The sequence below is a fragment of the Egretta garzetta genome, unplaced genomic scaffold, assembly GCF_000687185.1.
Source record: "Egretta garzetta isolate BGI_Z169 unplaced genomic scaffold, ASM68718v1 scaffold278, whole genome shotgun sequence".
Taxonomy (NCBI): Eukaryota; Metazoa; Chordata; class Aves; order Pelecaniformes; family Ardeidae; genus Egretta; species Egretta garzetta.
Genome location: NW_009260608.1, coordinates 345,234 through 366,332, shown reverse-complemented (window position 1 = coordinate 366,332; position 21,099 = coordinate 345,234). Strand labels below are relative to the sequence as shown.

Genomic DNA, 21,099 nt, shown 5'->3' with positions numbered 1-21,099 from the left:
AGAGTTCCTTACCTCTACTCCACAACATTTTGCTTGCAAATCACATCTCAAATGGCTGTTTTCTTAATTTGGAGATAGCATTCTTGTCTGTTGATATGAAAGATTATATTCTTTCATACCAACAAGCTGTTTAATTATAACTTTTCACATCATCATCAGTACCTGTGTCTTTGAGTTCTTAATGCTTTCCACAAAACATTAAGCACATTATTTTGATTTTAATTGATTCAAATGGCACTTCATTCTAAAGCATCCATTTTCTACTAATTATTTTCTTTAAAATTTTACTTATGCCCCAATGTTTAACAGCTCTCATCCCTTTCACTGATGTAGGCTTGTGTTGTTGCACAAACCACAACATATCAAAGTATCCATGCAGGCCAGGGAGCTGAAAGCAGCAGAAATTCTGAAAAAAATTGGGTTTAGGTTAAACACATCTTGATTTCTGTTTTTGTCTCTTACTATGTTCTGGGCCCTGTTCAAAATCTTATTACATATATTCTGTAGTAATGATGAGGACAAGTGAAGACTCACAAAAATTTTCTTCTGTTATTACATAGCTACCACCCTCATTAAAATAGTCTAGGATACATAGCTGAAGAAAGCAAAACCCTATTTTCTGGTACGAAAGAGTAAACCCATCAGCTCCCTCCATATATAAAAAGCAGCTAAGATTTAATAGTTTGTCTAAAAGCCTTTGATAGTTTTCCACCAAGAAAATTAAGATTTGCTCTTCACTTCAAACAAAGCTCCAATACCTTCTCAAACAAAGCACCACTGTCCTTGCCCACTATGCTTAGTTTTCCTTCTATTTTTTTTCCATATGTTTCCCATAAAAGTCAGTACCAACTTTCAACAGCTTCAGCCTGGTACTTTTACTTTTCTCTTAAACGACTATTATTGATACAGTTTTCCCAGCTCTTGCAATACAAACAACTTACCTTGGGCAGATGTATTTCTACAATTAAGTTTAGTAGAGACTACAGCTACATGACAAGCCTCATTGTCCCCAGACACTAAGTCTCTTCCCCTCAATACCCCTGCAGTACATCCTTGTTCAAGTGTCCAGGGCCCATCTTTGCTTCTGTGGGAATTCAAAGCCAACAAGAAGCCAAGTACCAGAAAGATGAATGGACAAAGAGATAGATGGATCATCCTTAGAACCAGACCATGAGCTTAAAAATCTTAGGTTAAGTCCTATCTCGGTATCAACAAGCACACCATTGTAAAAACCAACTATAAAGAATGCAATATTTTTAAACTACAAACCATTTGGGGTTTAGCCCATTATGAAATATTTGAGGGGTAATGTGACCAGCTCTGTAGTAAGGAAGAAAATTCAATACTGGCACACATCTCCTTTGGCTAAAATTTGTCACTTAAGCATTACAGAAACAAAGTTTTGGAAGGGCAGGTACCTTGGCTAGTTGTTGTGTGTCAATACAGACAAAGTCTGTCTAGATTCATAAACCATGACAAAGTCTAGTTCTCCTCATTTAAAAAAAACACAACACAAACTCCACACAATTCAAGATCCACACTTCAACTCCCACATCCCCTTCTTCACCTCCTGCAAGAAAAGGACCTGCTATCAATTACAATCCAAAAGCAAGTTGGCTTTGCACAGATTACAAAATCTCTCTTTGCAGTTCTCATTTTATGAAGTGGAAAGTGTCTGCCTGTATTACATGTATGTTTGCAGAGACACATATTTACCTCTGCTTCTTAACCTGCTGTTATTGCTAAATTTCCCTTAGATGATAAGTACCTTAAAAATTAAAGTACTTGATAACTCCATGTAGCTGGGCATTATAAAAACAGCTCTTTCTTTCAACTGCTGAAAAGCTTATGTCACAACTCCCTTATAACAGCAGAGAAAGTAGCCCTTCCGTGAAAGAAGGCTTTCTGAACATCTGAGATTAAATTATTTTGAAATTTATCATTGTTTCTCCAACCATTCCTACTCTAAAAATCAAGTAGTGGGTAAGGAGACTGTATAACCCTCTCCACACAGTGTCTTGTGTAAACAGGTTCCACGTTGGAGTGAAAGGTTTCCCTTAGGATTCTCTTCAGTTTGCTCCCCCACCTTTTGGCAGCATGACAGATAGGAAAATTGAGATCAGCCTGAAGCAACCAAGAATTTCTTTCATCAGAGTCAACAATCCATTTTCAAAGTTCAGTGTACTTCTGCAGTTTCTACCTGGGATTTCTATGCACCACATAGAACATTTTGGCATTTCTTTGGGACACAAGAGAAAAAACTGTTATCATTAACTAACCTCCGGCTTGCAAGGAATATTCAGGAACAACATTGAAAGTTCAAAACCTGCTATAACAAGCAGCACGCAAGTTAGCAGTTAGGATATCCTGGGACTCCTTTCTCTTTACAGCAGAAAAAAAAGTGGTTTATCAATATCCCTTCTAATATATGCTTTAGAAAAAGACAAGAGCATCTGTATTCACAATGCACTCTCAGAAAAAGAGGTCTACATATGAAGAAACAGAAGCAAAAACAATGATCAGCCTCTGCTACGTTAACCCTGACAATATCTAGTCTACAAGAAGGCGGACTCTGTACTTAAAAGTGACATCTTCCTGGAATTGCTAGGATTGCTGGCTAACAAAGGCTGGCTTTACTTTTAACAAAAAGCAGTCTCTTCCAAACGAAGTCACTTGAAAAGGTGACAGAGGAAGCAAATATCTTGTCTGAATGTGAGTCTCGCAGGTCACCTCTCTCACAAACGGTGGAAGGGGAAGCCTCAGTAAACAGTATGGAGGTGAGGGAAACACAACGCCAAGAAAATGAAGTTCAATACTTGTGTAAAAAACCTGAGTAAATCTATATTACAAGACAAAGTGCTTTACATATCAAGCTGACAGCTTGTTTTGGAAAACCTGTTGCTGTAGGACTAAGTCAGGAATTTCAACAACACCTGGTCACCTCTGAACTCCATGAGGAATGAGACTTGCTTTTGCTGGACAACTATAAGAACCAAGTTTAAACTTCACATCACTGAACAAGGAAGAAATAGTGAAAACATCTGTGCCTTAAAATCAGTATTAAAAGATTCTCTAGTTTCAAACACCATCTTAATATTTCCCTATCCATATAAAGATGTATTATCTCCTGTAACTAAAAGCTGGTGAATCTATCGTTTAGTCCCTGTCAACTCCTCTTACATTTCTCTATTCCACTTCAGGAGCATTAACATTAAAGTTAGGAGCACAACAGAATTTATTAAAAATACAGCTTTACTTTTTAACAATGCATATTAGGACCAAAAGCATTTTTTGCTCAGCTTACACTCCAATCCTAAACCATTTCAACTTAATAGTTATTTTTTCTAGCAGTTAAAAAGCTTTACAACTACCAGCATCATGACTGTTCAGAAACACAAACTTCATAAATCCTCTGTCAGCTTCATAATTAAAATTTGAAAAATGGTACGATCATACAGCTTTGTCTGCTAGCTTCAAAGTTTCACTTTATGCTTTTGCCAATTTTATACTGAGGAAAATAGCTAAGATGAAAAAATAAGGTAATTAAATGATTGCTCTACAGTACAGCAGTGCCATATTAACCATTACTAGATAACATCTGCTCAGTTAAGTCAAATATTACGGTGGTAAGCAGTTTGACTTAAAGTTTACTACTTCAGTCTTATTTTCTGTACTCCCAACATTAGTCTCTTCCCTCTGTAGATCAACCTGAATGATTATTATTTAAGATGGACATTTTTGCTATTTCATAGTCACTTACCCAGACTGCATAATTTTAAGGGCATTTTGGCTATTTAAAGAGCGAGTCACACTGAAAAGTTATTCTTAAGAGTTACAATAAAATGTACGTAATATTAATTTCTGAAAGCAATGAATGTACTATACTTTGTGATTGCCTCATGTCTCATATATAGGAGACTTCATTAAAATAAGAAGTTAACACACTGTGCTTTTAATCAGTTTGGTATAATCTTCTCTAAGGTATCTAGGAAAGAGAGTGCTGGATTGTCTCAGCGTTACTGATGTGTACGACTTGCCTGAGCATTATTTGTACTGATACAGCACCAGATTTATTCTAAGTTGCCCAAAAATCACCTATATTTTCTTAGATGTTGGTCATGCTACACACTCCAAGATTAATATGACATTAATTTAATGTCAACTGAAATATTTGCTTTTACTTGTAGAACCACGACCATGTATGATCTCTAGCTAGCTGAGGTTCAGTGTTGGCACTCCCTAAAACCAGCCCAAGTATTGCTATTTGCAATAAAGTTACTGCAGCAAAACAAAGTTGCTGAACAAGAGCTGAAAAGCAGCACGCATATAACCAGTATCCTTCACTCCACACCAAAAACCAACTAATGCAGCTTAACTATCTCTGCAGTAAGCTAGTTTAAGTTATGTTGCATTTGCCACAGGCTAGAACATAAGCTATTGCCACAGCTCAACTAGCATATATTTCTATTATGCATTTCCAAAAACTCGATTCATTTTAGGAAACATAATATTTCATAGTTAGCCCACCTTAGTCTGTTAGTTGCAAACATAACTGGAATGATAGCCTTCTATTTTCATGCATGACAGTCATGGTAAAAAGCACGAGTTCTAATTAGAGCAGATCATATTTCATAGAACTGACAACTTGAACAGTGGTGGACTTGAAAAACTTCCCACCTCCTTAAAGTTAGAATAGGGCTGAGAACAGAGCTATAAACCATATTGTTATTTTCTGGGTAAGCGTATTTGAGTGTTACATTCCAGGAGAATATTTCATCCTATTTAATGATGATATTCCTGTCTTCTTACTTGATACTTCTTCCAATGTGACAGTCTTTGTAATTGTTTTGAGACTGTTACACAGCAGCCATGAGTTCTTCCCCATAAAGGAAGCATTAGAACCAAGCGTCCAAAAGCAGCTTCTCACAGAAGTGACTCCCATATTAATTTGCAGCACTTAAATTATAAAAAATGCTAGCTATTAAAAGACTTAAGTTATTTACAAATAACTCCACTGTCTCAAACTATTTCAAAGTTTCCAGTTAACTAGCTCATTAAGTAGTCACTTAATTAGAACTCACTAGTTTCCCACAGTGGCCTGCAGTGTAGTTATGTCAGTCTGACTGAAAAACCATCCTTTGTTCTGAAGATGCAGATAACTATGAAATATAAATTGTGGCAGATGTGGCTTCAAACATCATGTACCTTCGGTTTTAGTCTTAAGTATTGGGATGAGAATGAAAACTTAAGTGCTCATATTTAGTTTTAAGTTCTTATGAAGAAGTCATCTATGTCTGTACCCTATAAACTGGCCAATATGCACTCTGACACTAATTCACATTGTAGAGTAACTAATGTCAAGAACTTACTGAAGAGCAGCAACACCATACAACAGAATTAAGTTTTGACTTTCATGTCTGTATTATTTTCCTTAAAAAATGATAATATCTTAGCACTTATTGATCAAGCTATGTATTAGCTAATCCATTATGGAAATCTAGATAGCTTTCTCACACTTGTACAGCACGATTCACATATACCTTAATTCATGCTGTTCTTTCACACAGAAGGTGTCATAGTAAAACATTAATTACATTGTGTTAATAGATACGATGATGTTTAGCAGTGGTGCTGAACAGACACACGAATTTGCCATGTTATACTAAGTAGATCAGCAAGAGTTCTGCATGAGATACTTAACTTTATGATTACTGGATATCTGCAGCCCGAGAAAAGGAGACAACGAGAAACTGGAGTACAATGCACACATTCAGAACATAACCCTAACTTCCTTCAAGCAGAGCATCTTTGACTTTTCTAAATGCAGTTGTTCCCCTTCCACTAGCATCTGTTTTTTCAATCTATTACAGACACGGTACTGTTTATTGCAGTCAATATGTCTTGCCAAAACACAAGGCTAACACTGGACAAACACAAAGTTCACCTACCAAAATAAAGAAATAATCTCAGGAACACTATGAGAACTACCTCAATCTTAAGAATTTCCACTGTATGTCACTGTTACTGAAGAGTCAGTTTAATCCCAAGTTTTACTGTAGCTCTCAAATCCATACTTTCAATAGGTTTTCACACAGTTAAAAAGATTAAATACTTTATGCATCAGCTGGCTCTTCAGCTTGCTATTTCAACCACTGACCAAAAAAGTCTAAGTTAACATATTGTCTTTGCTGAGAAGACAGACTTACCTAATATGTAGATAGTCTTCTGATCACTTCTCTGACCAAGGGAATTAGTCACCTTACAGATGTAAGTCCCAGTGTAGTTGTAAGTCAATGGGCTGCTGAACTGCAGAGTATTGTTGACCGACAGCAATCCTTCGGGCCATTGTCCATCCAACCTAAACCAAAAGAATTAGTTACATTTCAACTGTGAACCTTTAAGACTAAAGTCTAAATATAACTAGTTTAAAATAATATTTACAACATTCTAGAGTGTGAACTTTTCACTGTGCTCTGACATCCTCAGTGTGCTTTCACTGCATATGCTCAGTGTCCACGTGAACATTTAGCATTTTAATTTCTGTACCAAGTCCTTTAAATGTCAAGTCTGCTGGCACTAGCAAGCTGTCTACAAATGAACACTACGACAACTAAGAAAACATTATCTCAAAATAACTTAAGAGGAACAATCCAACTCAAGCTCTAAAAACTAACGGTCAAACTAAGATGCACTTACACTACTGTCAGGATTATCTGCCTGTTCTTTTTGACCCCATTGAGCTACCACAATAAATATTTCTGTCAGCACACACTTAACTTACATGACATTTTGATTAGGATTTCTGAGCAAGATTCAAGCAGTTTCTCCCCTCTCAACCTGCCTTTTCTCATCCCCTGTCACTTTTCCATCTAAATTACTGCACTGAAACTGAATTTGGTGCTTGCCAATACATTTGGAGAAATAACTGGTTAAAAAAATTGTTTTCAATCAACTAGCTTTTCCAAAATTATCATTTCCCTGTAGCATTCTGCATGTGATTGCAGTAACAACTGTGTAAACACAACAGAGAAAGGGCAGAGACACTGGACTATTTTAACAGACCTGCCAACTGCCCATTAAACACCCATGTAATTTCATGCCATTGCATCCCAATTTGCTTTTATCTAACTATCTATTAACAGCTGAGCAGGACTAAGTCAATATTCAAACATATGATCATCAGGTCTCAGTATCTGGGAAGCATTTAGCAAGTACGATTTTCCAAGTAGTATCGAACAACGCCACCCCTGACATTTTAAAATAGGTACTCAAATGGAAAAAACCCGCAGTTAACAATAAACGTCATCTCCAACAAATGTAGGTTCAAGACAACTTTCCCATTGCTTTGCTGAAAATTATTGCCCAGAATTGCTTCAGCTGTATAAAGTTGGTAAAAGTAATTAAGTGTGTACTTCATAATTCATAGTACCAGAAGTATTTCAAAAGCCATTATAAAATAGTCAATTGGTTTGAAAGCTCTATTCTAATAAAGTTCTCACATGTGCAACACTTTAAAATACTATTGACCATGAAAATACTACTGTCCTAGCAAATACAGTGTCACCTTTGCTTCCAAGGGATAAAACTATTTTGGTGCGGTAGTTCTAGAAGTTATTATAATTTGAAACCAGGAAGATAGCACGCAGTTTCAATACAGCTAGTTTCCATTTCCTTAAACACTCAAGCTATCCTTCTTTTGCATAGAATTTTTTTCCCCCCTTGAATTTTCTCATTTACCAGTATTACAGCTTCTTGAATGAGTTTTATTGTGGCTCAGGCAAAAAGGTACATTAGTTTTATTCCAGAAAATTAAGCTTTTCTTTTAAAAGTTGGTTCAGTTTTAGCCTTAAGAAGTTTAAAAGTGACCTCTGAAGCTTGAAGTACTTTAAAGCGTTGTATATATTTCTTCTGGAATAGGAAATAGAGGTTGTATTGATTAGTTCTTACATACATCTCAAATTCAAATCAGACATCTGAGAACCCAGTTCTTCTAAGAGACAAGTTGTACTGCTGTTGAGAGTCCAGCAATCTTTTTTTTAAAAATAGGAATTTTTGTGTTGAAATCTCTCATCACACTGAATTTGAGCTAAGCATGGAATGGGGATGGCAGCCTACTATAGCACATAGGTAAAGCAAACATTTTACTAAGGCATGCTTTTTACTAAACCTCCTTTAGTGTAGCCATGCCATTCTGACTAGAGTTAGCCGCAATAATGACTAAGATTTCAATGGCTACTTTTATGATTGTGTCAGTTATAGTAAAGTTGGTTTCTTGTGAAACTGCCATCAAGCAATTCCAAAATTATCAATACAATGTTTTCAAACAACAATACAACTACTATTCCTATACACTAGATTATATCTACCATTGAGAAGGTAGGGAAATGGATTACAGCTTCACATCAGTAAATATTCCTGTGATTTTACCAACAGCAGTGTAACAAAGCTACATAAATTTACACTGTCCTTAGGAAAATCATTTCCTTTGTCTCTACAGGCAACAAATCAATTTAAAATAGCTGGGTTTATTTTTTTTGTTCTATACAGGACAGATTTTGATCTATGCTTGATTTTGTCGTCTTCCTCTGTCTCTTGCCCAAAGTACATCCATGGCTGCAAAAGCAAAGCAGTAAATTTCAGAGTAGGGGCCACCCAATCCATATATTCATGAAATGCAGCTGTTATGAATTTTTTTTTTTTTTTACTAGAGACATATGCTCAAGACCTCGTTTCCATCACTACCCAAAACACTGCATTTATCTGTCTTGGCAACTACTTGAGCACTTCTGAAAAACATAACAAATTCTGTAATTCAGTAAGCAGTATTTGCCATCTCAACTGTAATTTCCAGATTTTAAAACGCAGATATTAAGAAGTCTGTTCAAGTGTTTACAATTTAATTTTAAGTAATAATAAAACAGAACTTATGAAATAATAGTTGGATCATTACTAGATTTATTGGGCTTTGCTCTATATACTGCAACATGCAGAGTTTAGTTTACTTTATTAAGTAACTACAAAAGATTGTATCCTGAGAGTAATGACAAACTGTTCAGGTTTGTAAATTTACAAAATATCCACTCACCCATATTCATACATACACATACCTTGTATCCTCCTTTTAAAAGGCTGGATAATACCATTACAACCCAATAGAAGTCATACACTCCTTGGTTTTGAAGCAGATGTTTACTGTAAGCTAAGAGATTATATTGCCTTAATCATGTGGCAAGCCCCTTTTTTTAAATAGTTACCTGGTCCACATAAATTCCATAGGTAATGGATTTGCATCAGCATTACACCTGAGCTGAACGTTCTCTCTTCCAATGAACCAGTTTCCATCATAGCCAGTTACTGAAACTTCTGGGGCATCTGACAAAAAAAAAGATTTAACCTATCAACAATCACAATATTTTCTTTAAACACTTAACTGTGTGAAATGGTCAGCTCAGTGAAGCAGGTGGTGGTTTTCAGTTTGGTTATGGTTTTTCTTTTTTTAATTTATAAACCACCACCACACACGGAAAACACTGATACAGTTCCAAGCTACAGCATAATATGGCAGCAGTGGATTAGATCAGAAACAGTAAGTTGTTTTAATAGGTATAACTGTCCCACTGTGTGTTTTCAGCAAACATACAGCACTTCGGCAAGGTGAAAGGACTTCACAATAAAACAATGAGTTTAATGTTTTTTTTGGAAATGAGGAATTGTAACTTAGAGCGAGTTCTCACTAACAAGATACAGCAAAGGATCAGAAACTGTTTGAGAGGTAATTAGGAAATGATCAAAAAGTTCACAGATGCCAGTTAAAAAGGTTAACAGTTATCTACTGGCATCATAATGTAGAATTATGTTGTTAGTGCTCTAAAAAGCTAGGAGGCTACTGTAGATAAGCCAGAAAGACCTAGCTGAAACATTCAGAACCCAGAGAACTGAAGAGCCAGTATGATTTGGTATAAGCTCCTACAGCAGATATGGAGTTGCTGCAAAAGCTGTAAGCACAAGAAAAGACTGAAGAAATAGAGAGAGACAAAATCCTTGCTTCTCACTTGCTGCTGTGTTGCTTACTATACAATTTTACTAGAAGTTCTGAAAAATGCCTTAGCGCTAATTTCAGATTAAAAAAAGTTAAGACCAGCTTTCCCCCTCATTTCACTTTAAATACAGAATTTCATTCTCATATTCACCATTTTGAGGCAATAATGGGAACAAATAATCGTTACTTCCATTGCTGTATCAACGGCACTTCAATCTAGAACTTCATTTCAACATTGACAAAATAAAACAGTACAAATCACTATTTTATGCCCAAATGTGATTCTTTAGGAAACAGAACAAAAACAAACCCACAAGAGATTCTAGTCAAACCAAAACAGCAAAGTTTTCTTTTTCCAGCCACTACATTTCTTCTAATTGAGTTGACAATCTTCTGTGATTGAGGAACTTTAAAGCAGTACACAGCTGAGACAGCATGCCAAAGGAAGAACTTGAAAATAGCTCAGTTTGCTCATGTCTGCATTGTCTAACAAAAAATGGCTCACATGCCTAAAGGTTATTTGTCTTAACTGGTTTTCTCTAAGCAGCATTGTAAGCCATCTCACTTGGAATTCATGTATTTTAAAGGCTCAAATTTGTTAAACAAGCCTGGTACAGGTTTGAATTACATGTGCAACCTGAAGCTGAATAACAAATGTTAGGAATGTATATGTTACGTTCTTGTTTCCTTATGCAAATTAGAGTGGAAAAAGCTTAGTGATTAATTTGAAAATAACTTACTGACCCCCATAAGACCTACTTTCAACTTGTCATCTCAAACATAAATCTTCATTAGAATTTTTTTAGTACTGCTGAAATTATAAGGCACTATAAACAGTTTACGGATCAACTGAGTTTGTTATTTTGTCTGTAATCTTTTCAATGTTAAATATAAACATGGATAATAATGTTTACCCATGAGCCAATATCCAAAACAAACAGTAGAAACATAATGGTATTCTAGCTTTGTGAGTAGATTTTTATTTTTTTAATACAGAGACCCTAGGTTTCTACTCCTGCCTGACCACCTTTTATCAGATGCTCTTCTATATAGTTTTAATTTCCCTTTTTTTCCTGAACCAGTAAGTGCTCACCTCCTTCTTGTGGAAGGTATACACTGATAAAGAGGGTGGTTTTAACATATATACACCAAGTAGTAACTACCTTACAAAATACTTACACTGTATGTCCAATACATGAGCATATCTTATCTCCTTTTCCAAAGCAGGGTGCCTCACAATGCAAGTTATACGTCTTCCTCTTGCAAATCGCGTAGGGACAATCATATACTGACTTACAACTGTCACTGTTTCATTTGGAAACAAAGTAGAGCTGGATTCCATTTCACCAAGACCTCCTTCCCAGTCAATCTCTGCAGCAGGTTTGCCAGTGGCTGCTGTACAAGTGGCTGCTATTGTCCGATTTGAACCATCTATTAGAGGGTTTGGTCCTTTTGTTAAGCTCACAACAGGTTCAACTAGGGAAGGGAAAAAGAAGTAAATTTAAACAGGACAGACTCCACATCTTTGAAACTGTTGCTATGTAGAAGAGTTAGACAAGATCTAATCCATTTGCAAAGCCCATGCTAATCAGATATCCTAGAAATAAGATCATGTCATGTATCAGAGATGATAGCTCTACAGAGCTTCGGCCTGCTGATACCGTTGAACTTTAATGAGTGGACAAAGGTGAATGTTGCTCATTCACTATGTTTAATGCATTCACAGGGAATTCCAAAGCGGTTAGGTTCAAAACACGACCTGCAGAGCTATAGTTACAGTGCCTGACAGCCTGACAACAAACAGCTTAAGATATTAGGGTGAAATTGTACCGTGATTTTTAAGAAAGGCTTGGATTCTGCTGCACTTTCAAGCATTGCACTTAAAGTATTAATCTATACTGTCAGTTTGTGTCATTTGAAAGCTACTTAATTCAGTGTTTTAACACCTGATATCAAGAGTTTAAGATCCTGTTGATCAGTACAACATATAAATTGATTCCACGCTGAAAAGAACAGTTAACCTCTGAAAAAGTATTTTTGTTACATATACACATATTATATAAAAAACTAATATGTGCACACAACTATACATATTTTTTATACAAAATTTGTATTTTTTCAAGACACAAATGAATTGTTTCTCTATATAAATAAAATTCTGTCTATATATAGATGGCCATCACCTACAGAAGTAAAAAACTTGAACTCAATACTATGTCCAAGACTCATGAAATCTGATAGTAGAAGGAGCTGACCTTCTTGTAAACTCATTTGCTCACTCCCAAGATTTTAGAGCCTTAGAAAACACACCACCTTCTAAAAGGGAGTTCCTAATGTACTCATCTACTGTTGAGGACCATAGATTGAAAAGCTTTTAAAAAATATCCTTCTTATTTAAGAAGTCTGTTTCAGCCCTGTACAAGCCATCCACAAGTTGCACCCTAAGTCAGAAATACCATCTGGTGCTTCAGATACAAACCAAGGTTTTGCTTTCTAGGATGGCCCGTTTCTATCATCAATACGAGAAAATACACGTTTCCCTTGTAGCATACCAGCCTATTACACAATCCTTGTCTTTTGATCTAAATCAAGCTATCAGAGTCCTCTAAGTCAAATCATCACTACATACGATAAGGCTTCAGAATCCACCACAGTGGACCAGCCCTCACTAATCAAAGCAGAGACAACTCTTGCAACTTCCATTCCTTTCAGTATCCTACAAGAAGCTTAGTTCACAGAATTTCTTTCCAAGAATTGAAGCTGACCCATATATCATAAAATTTACATTTAGTGTCTTACAAACATAAAGATAATAAATTTTGCTGTATCCTCCCCCCTACCCTGCATTGGCATCTCACCTCTCACAATGAGAAACAGTTTTACTGGTTTTCAACTTGGAAAAAAGATTACCCAAAGTTTTGGGTTTGAAGGGGTTTTTCTGGGGGGGATTTTTGGCTGGCTTTTCCCCCCTGTCCTCCCCATCCCACTCAAGTGTAACTTCTACATACAGACTCTTGTAGCAGTCCTCTTTTGTCCCAGGACCATTCCATGTGCCACAGGAAGAAGTAGTGGCTGAAATATGTAAGCTAGACCTGCAGCTGTTTAGGAAGCCTCAACTAATTTGCACAGCTGTGCTAGCCCTTTTACTCATTCACAACCACTACCTAATTTAACCCTACTTACTCTAGCTTCACCTTACATTCACAGGGACAATCAGAGATCTCTTGGTGCTCAAGTCCTTACACTTCTTTATAGAAAAACAACACAGGAAAAAAAAAAGCCTTAAATCCTACTGCATTAAGTTGCCAAGCCTCAAAGTTTCTTCTTGCTTTTAAGTACTTCATAAGCCTTTTTCAGCTGCTAATGTTAGTTTTAAAAGTAATATTCTTCTGCCACTGTGCACAGGAGGTCTGGACAAAATTGGCATGATTACAACACAAACAGGATTATTTCCACTTACCATTAAATTCACTCATTCCTTAAAAACAGCATGACAATAGGAATTGTCAGCCCCTTCTTCAGCACAACTGACATTTACTTGAGTAACTTCTTTCAAAAACAGTATTTCTACTTTTTATTTTCTCTCTCCTCAAAACTAGCAGCATTATATATATCTGTGTAACTTACCCTGCCCACTAATTAATCTTTTATTATTGACTTTGGGGGCTTTTGGTTTTGTTTGGTTGGTTTTTAAGACCAGTCAGTTCACTAATTTGTTATCTACTAGATACTTCTTCCTGTCCTGGAGTATTGTGTGGTACTTAAAGAATGTATACATCTCATCAACTAGCACTTCTCAAACACCATTACTTTATCAGAACTGAGAGGATCCATTTTCCACACTGTCTGACATGCACCTTCATTTAATTCCTTGTTGTAAGAATTTCTACCTTAGTGTTTCTGGGATCTATTCATGGCGACAGGCCTACATCTACCTTTGCCATTCTCATCCGCGCAGCTTGTATTCTTCACTTGTAGCGTTGTTAAGAGCTAGCCTGCAGAAGCACAAGATCTACTTTGTCAATATCCATGCTGAGAAATCCAGCTTAGCAATACAGTAAGAGTCAAACCGAACCAAGTGTTTAAGATAGTCACATACAGCATTTAAGGTAGTAACATAAAATTATGTTAGCTCTGCGAGCTACTCTGTCACATACTATCTCTTCTGCCTTCAAACACCATTTTGGCCCGTTTAGTCAGCATCACAAGAAAGAAACAGCTTAACATATAATTCTTTGCAATTTTTTTGCCCTAGTTTAACAAGGTAAGTTTGAAGAACCAAAGTTTTAGACAAGATCGATACACCTGTTTGACCCAAAAAGTATTTTCATATTTTCACTGTCTTAACATCTTTTACAGTGCATTTCCTTAAGACAACATGAAGCACTAAGCAAAGTAAATTGGGAGTGAGCAAAGTCACTAACTGTGGTAATTCTGTTAAGTAGTGTAAGACAGAAGTTCTAAATATGATCTTAAGTGATCGCTGTACTGTAGCAAAATCCAGGACGTTTTATTCTGTAGCTATTTTTTCCTCCATTTGTCTTCAGTGTCTCTGCCTTACAGTGTACAAGCACCTACTACATTATTAAATATGTCCACTACACATAGGATGGAAACATTCTTTGCTAAATGGGAATAGCCAGGGACTAGGGAAAAAAAGGCAATGCTGCTTGGACTGGCAACAGTTTCAGCCCCAGGACATGAACTTTCCTCTCCTCACTTAAGGGAGAGATTTTTAGAACAGTGGAAGAATGCAGTAAGAATAAAGCTGATTTTTAAGTCACATCAGGTTTTACATTTTGACTGGAAATATTCTGTGCTGTAAGACCAAGCTAAGCTTGGGGCTGCTGAGCTCAGGCCAATAGAGCTCAAAAATGGTTCTGTTCCATGCGTATTCTGAAAACCATTATTTTCCCAGTACTTTTACTGTTTAAGTCTAGATGTCAGTGTAGCAAGAAGTTTTCAGAAGGACAGAAAACACCCTGCTGAGGCCACAGAAGATAAGTAAGTCCAACAGAGAGCTGGTTACCCAGCTGTGCATGCAAGCCAAGCAGCTGCTAACTGCAAGTAGTAGTTGGTTATTGCAATTCAGAGGTTGATACCAAGTCACTGAGCGGCTTACAACTTTCAGCAATCATCCTCACCATCAACTATGAAAAAACACTATGGTCAGGACCACCGTATGCCTGACAAATACTTCTTTACCTCTTCCAGCTGCAATTTTTGATTATGTATCTTATTAAGCAAGTTGTGATCCTACATTTTCAAATGCAGAATTATAAACACATAGGCCATATATTTGCTTTCCAAGATCCTCCTTCTCCTCATGTTCTCCATAAACCTAAAATTTGAAGGGCAAAATGGACACAACTACTAATGTGATCTGACAAAAAATTTTAGAAATAGGGACTGACTAAAAGATATGAAGAACAATAAGAACCTCCCACTGCAATTTGATAAAGCTCAATAGTTGAAACCTGAAGTCAAAAGATTGCTACAATAGCCACAGACATAGCCTCTCATAGTACAGCCAGAAGACAGTTGAAAAACAGAGCCATAAGGCTACATGCTTTGTATATCACACGGAACTCCTTTGGTCAAGTTACTTGTTTCAAATTGGATTAAGCCACTTTGATGCGTTTATTTTGCCCCACCTTGTGGTGAAAACCAGTTTACATACTGTGCTACAGCCATCTGATTAATCTCATAGTATTCTACTACCGTGGAAAGCAGAGATCAAAGACCAAGATGATCCTAAAAAGCACATTTGTTTACAAAAATAGAGTAACTGAGGACTCAATGAGCATAAAAAATATCACTTGACTACTTGTAGTGGATACTTATAACTTTATTCTAAGAAGATATAATTTTATAAGGAGAGGGCAAATCAATAGCTTGCCAAATTTCAGGATAGCATAATCACTTCACCTCATACTGCACTACCACCTAAGTCTACCTGTGATTCAGTACTAGTCCTTTATGACACTAATACCAAACCCTCAACAAGCTAGACAAAATCAGTTTGTGTCAAAAACTGAGTTTATGTAAGTCATTCACATTATGACTATCCTCAACCAGTCAAGGCCTTAAAATTGCCTTTCTTCCCACAACTCCCCGTAGTCATCTAGGCAGTTTTGCTTTACATTTATATTGTGCGAAGAACAGTTTACATCACCAACCCCAAGAAGCTACATCAACTTACCTTATTAGCAAGAAATTTATGAGGTAATTTAAGCAAGGTGGTAGCTAAAGTGTGTTTGGCAGCTTCTCAGCACACACACAGAGAAGTCCCTAGTATCATCACTGGCAGGTTTAAGTTCTACAGCACTGTCCAAATATTTAGATTAGTGCAATGCCTAAACAGGAACTGCTTATTTATTTTTAATATCTGGACAATCAAAGAGCAAGTTCTAAAGAAGCAAGACCCAAAATTAGTCTCCTCAACGAAGTTAGTAAGAATACCAAGATGCCCGTTATGAAAGACTGGAGAATAAATTTTTGTATTGTCACTAGGTTAAAAGGTAAAATATGACATATTAGTACATTTGCAGAATTTCACTAACAAGTGTGTTGTTAATTTCACCTCCTTTGATAAAGAAGTTGACTTACCTAGTACTGTTACAGTTGTTGATGATTGTGTATTTCCAAGTGGGAATGTAACTGCCTTGCAAATATATTCTCCTGCATCAGAAAAGCTTACATTTTTTAATATTATTGTGGCATCAGTGAGTGAGTAGTTTTTAAATGACACTCTTCCTTGGTATTCTCCTTGAACAGATATTCCGTATTCAGGATGATGAACAGCAATAGTCTGTGAACTTTTACCATGTATCTTCTCCCAAGAAACTTGTGTTATTGTTTCATTTACATCAATTATGCATTTCAGTGCAACCTTCTTCCCCCAAACTGCTGTCACATGTGGATCAACAACTGGTCCAGCTAAGGCACCTAAAAACAAAGCAATCGTTAGTTGGCACACAAGAAGATTATCTATAAAGTCTTCACATTAAGCCTTCTTCAGCAATTAGCTTGCCTTTTTCAAAAGATATTTCCTACTTTCTTCTGAATAACCGTATTCTAACTGATTCACAGAATCAGAAACATTACAAAAGCATGCTTTAAGCAGAAACATCAAAGCTAGGTGTGCATCAACCATTCTTTAGAAAACACTACCACTAATACTCAACTTTCTATAAAAATTACCTGACAATTGTGTAACTGGTGTATCAATCTTTTGGGAATTTAACTAGATATGAGCATTGCGTGTATTCAGATTTACTGAAAACATAGTAGTCAGACATGGTACTTCATTAGTAGTCTAATTACCATTCCAGACCATCAGGTAAAAATTTAAGTTAAATTACTGCACTTATTTCTACTTTCAAAAGGTAAGTCTCCTAATAAAGATAATTTAAGGAGAAATACGTAAGTGAAACTTCTACCACTTTCCATACCAGTAACTACTTAAGCAAAGCAACAGTTTAAAAAAACCAAGGCACACCAAAGAAAAAAACCGAAAACCCCACTAACTATTCCATCTTAACAGCGACAGTCAAAGGATTTGATTTTAGCTTTGGTGTCCTAGTTTCCAATAAAGGTATGTACCATCATACATACGCAATCTTTCTGCTACAGTGTAGTGTGGTGTCTTCACACGAAATCTTACCTCTGTATTAACACAGTGAATATGCAAGAATAGACATGGTCAGTGTTTGCTTAAGATTCAGTGTATTTCTGTTTAATACCCAAAATACTTTCTGCAGAAGCAACTGCATTCCGAGCTCAGCATTTACACCACCTCCTTTCAAGAAAGGAAACCCACCAGGACAAAGCAGTTCATTAAACCACAGGTTCACAATTTCTGTTGACCAACAGGTACTCTGCAACTTCAATCATTCATTCTCTTGGAGTAAACTAACAGGATGAAAAAGAATCAAAGTCTTAGTCCGCACTGCGTTTATTTTTACTGTGCTTAAGTTTTAGCAGAGCCATTTCAACTGCTCTGATTTTCTCTTCAGTTATCAAATCAGTACTCAAGCTGTTACTGAGAAAGTTACCCACACAACAAGATTCAAGTCTAAATTTTAGTAGCCCAATTGTCATAAGCATAAAGAGGTCATTCAACTTCAGACATTAACTGCCTTTTCAATCAAAAAGTTCCCACAAAAGAGAAATCGTGTTCAGAAAAAAAAAATCTCTATATGCCTTTAAGTATGAATCCATTGTTGAAAGCTTTCCATTTACCATCAATTGATTTTTCAGTGTTCAAACCATAACTAAGTCAATGAAGTCACCTACATAAGTGATTTAAAGATTCGGTTATGGATTTCTTCAGTATAAAACTAATTGCTAATGCCAAGAGTATGAAAACATTAAGTTGCACAAATAAATCAAATTAAGCCAGAACTTTACACCAAGATTGTTGATATGTCAGTCACTAAGCAAGGCTGATGAGGGGAAAAAAGTTAGAAAACTCAAAAAAATTAGTAAGTTTCATATGGAGAATATCCAATATGACTAATCCATGAGTAATGAAAGAACACTTTTAGTCCCCTCATGCCTCTTGAGCTAATACATATTGTTGAGACAGGAATTGGAAAGATAGCAACTGTATGAACACTAACTGAAACACACAGAATCCTGCCCCAACTTTGTCTCCACTTGCCATTGCTACATTTAAGCATAAGGTGAAGTGCTCCTTAGTAAGTATTTACCTATTGCTTTCTACCTTATATGTAAATAAGGCTCACAAATTACAATTCTGCAATGTATTTCAGAATGTACAGAACATGCATACACCTTTGTTCAGAAATCAGCAATTTGCAATATTTAAATCTACTGAATCTTAACCTGTACTGAACCTTACCATAATGACCAGCTGTATATAACTCCACCAAACTTAGTACAGAAAAGCCCCACACAGAAACTTACACAAGATCTGCTTCTGGGATGGTAACAAACTGAACTGGAAAGTCATCCCAGCTAGTGGAACACACAAGCTGTTTTTTTCTCTCTCTCTTTTTTTTTTTTTTACAACTCTACTTCCAATAATTAGCAGCTTTAGCTACATGAAGATGACCAGAGCACATTTAAAAAGTCAATACTTAACTAATAGTTATCCCTTTTTTGAAGATGTGAAAATAAAACATTCTTTCTATCAAGGAATACTTCTAACAGCTCATTTGTGCCATGAGAACATTGTGTTCTCACATAAACTGCATGAATATTTTCAGAAGTCAAGCTTGTTTATTGCTGCTACTTTCAAGATTTACAGACTGGACTGAGCGGACCTCATATATATATATACACACACACACACTTGCAGCATATAGAACATTTTTCAGTTACATCTTATTGTTCACTCACCTTCTCCAATAAAGGAAGTAGAGCCAATAGATCATTACACTGAGTTTTACACATTTATCTCATCTTCTGATATATGTTCAGACTTCAAAGACAAAAATCAACTGGTCTATGCTTATCATTCGACTTGAACTAATATGTTTTATATAACAGTATATATACTCCAAAGTGTTTAAACTTTTTTTAAAAGTTTAAAGCTCAAGTGAGAACAACCACATCTTTCATTTGCAATAGCATCTCTGCTTTAATCTTCAGCCAGTTATTATTTAACCAACTTCTTTTGGTTGCTGAGTAATCAAGCTAACAGTTCAAACTAGCAAGTTAATTACTGTGCTGATAATTCAGGGCTCTCCAGGACTCAGGACTCTAAGACAGGTATTTACTTTAACATCGATACTTCCACTCAAGAGTGTCCTTGTTTCGGCTGGAATCATAGAGTCGATTTTCTTCCTAGCAGCTGGCACAGTGCTGTGTTTTGGATTTAGGATGAGAAGAATGTTGATAACACCCTGATGTATTAGCTGTTGCTAAGTAGTGCTTGTGCTAGTCAAGGACTTCTCAGCTTCCCATGCTCTGCCCGGTGCACAAGAAGCTGGGAGGGGGCACAGCCAGGACAGCTGAGCCCCGCTGGTCAAAGGGCTATTCCAGACCACATAACATCATGCTCAGCATATGAACTGGGCGAAGAAGGAAAGGGGGAGACAAACATTCGGAGTGATGGCGTTTGTCTTCCCATGTCACCGTTGCATGTGATGGAGCTTGGCTTTCCTGTAGATGGCTGAACACCTGCCTGTCAGTGGGAAGTAGGGAATGAATCCCTTGTTTTACTCTGCTTGCACACATGGCTTTTGCTTTTCCTATTAAACTGTCTTTATCTCAACCCATGAGTTTTCTCACTTTTCCGATTCTCTTCCCCATCCCACCATGGGAAGCGAGCAAGTGGCTGGGTGGTGCTTGGTTACTGGTCGCGGTTAAACCACAACAGTCAATAACTTGCTCAAAGACTGTACTTGAATAATGACTAACAGCTACATGTCTACTCCAAAATAAAGCTTTAGCAGCTTACAATGCACAAGACTCTGAAGAACAAGGCACTTCAAGGCCACATTATTCATCTCCTTAACTGATCCAAGGTACTGATGCATAGGACACACTTACCATTTTAATAAAGCCTAGCTCTCCTCCTCTTGAAATCTAATACCGAAATCTGACCTTTGCTTGCACTTTCACAATGTTGAAGACCTTGCTTATCATTCTCAAAATCCCTGAAGGAAACAATTTGTATTCACTTACTAATCAAGACCTTATTTTGTCACTCCTTAAGGCAAAACCAGCCTTATGAAGGTTTCTTACATTTTTCTTTAGATTTGACAACTTTTGTGGATCTATTTTCACTTTTCTTTTTGCTCGCTTGGAAGACAGAAAAAATAGCTTGTGTCTTCCCTCTCATTTCCTCAGTCATGTGTGCTCTGACAGGTCACACATTCTGGCATGTCTTTGAAACACAGGATGAGGTTCTTGTATTAACCTGCTCAACTGAAGACGCTGTCAGATGACTTTTACTGGTGGCTTACAATAATTACTCAAGTATCATATTGTGATATGGCACTCAAACCCATTCATTTCAAAGCTTTGAACCTAACTGTATCATCCAGCCTGTACAAATGTTTTAGAAGTCCCTGTCTGTACCAGTCAGT

At 36.6% G+C, this 21,099-nt stretch overlaps 1 protein-coding gene across 1 annotated transcript in view; it reads right to left on the bottom strand.

Moving 5' to 3' along the window:
- Positions 1 to 21,099, bottom strand: part of NECTIN3 (nectin cell adhesion molecule 3) — a 47,889-nt gene that overhangs the window by 3,116 nt on the left and 23,674 nt on the right. The window contains exons 3-6 of the mRNA XM_009644834.2: positions 16,649 to 16,987; positions 11,219 to 11,515; positions 9,255 to 9,372; positions 6,207 to 6,358 (exon numbers count right to left, since the gene is read on the bottom strand). Of these exons, the coding sequence (XP_009643129.1) occupies positions 6,207 to 6,358; positions 9,255 to 9,372; positions 11,219 to 11,515; positions 16,649 to 16,987 (906 nt within the window). The remainder of the gene's footprint in view (positions 1 to 6,206; positions 6,359 to 9,254; positions 9,373 to 11,218; positions 11,516 to 16,648; positions 16,988 to 21,099) is intronic.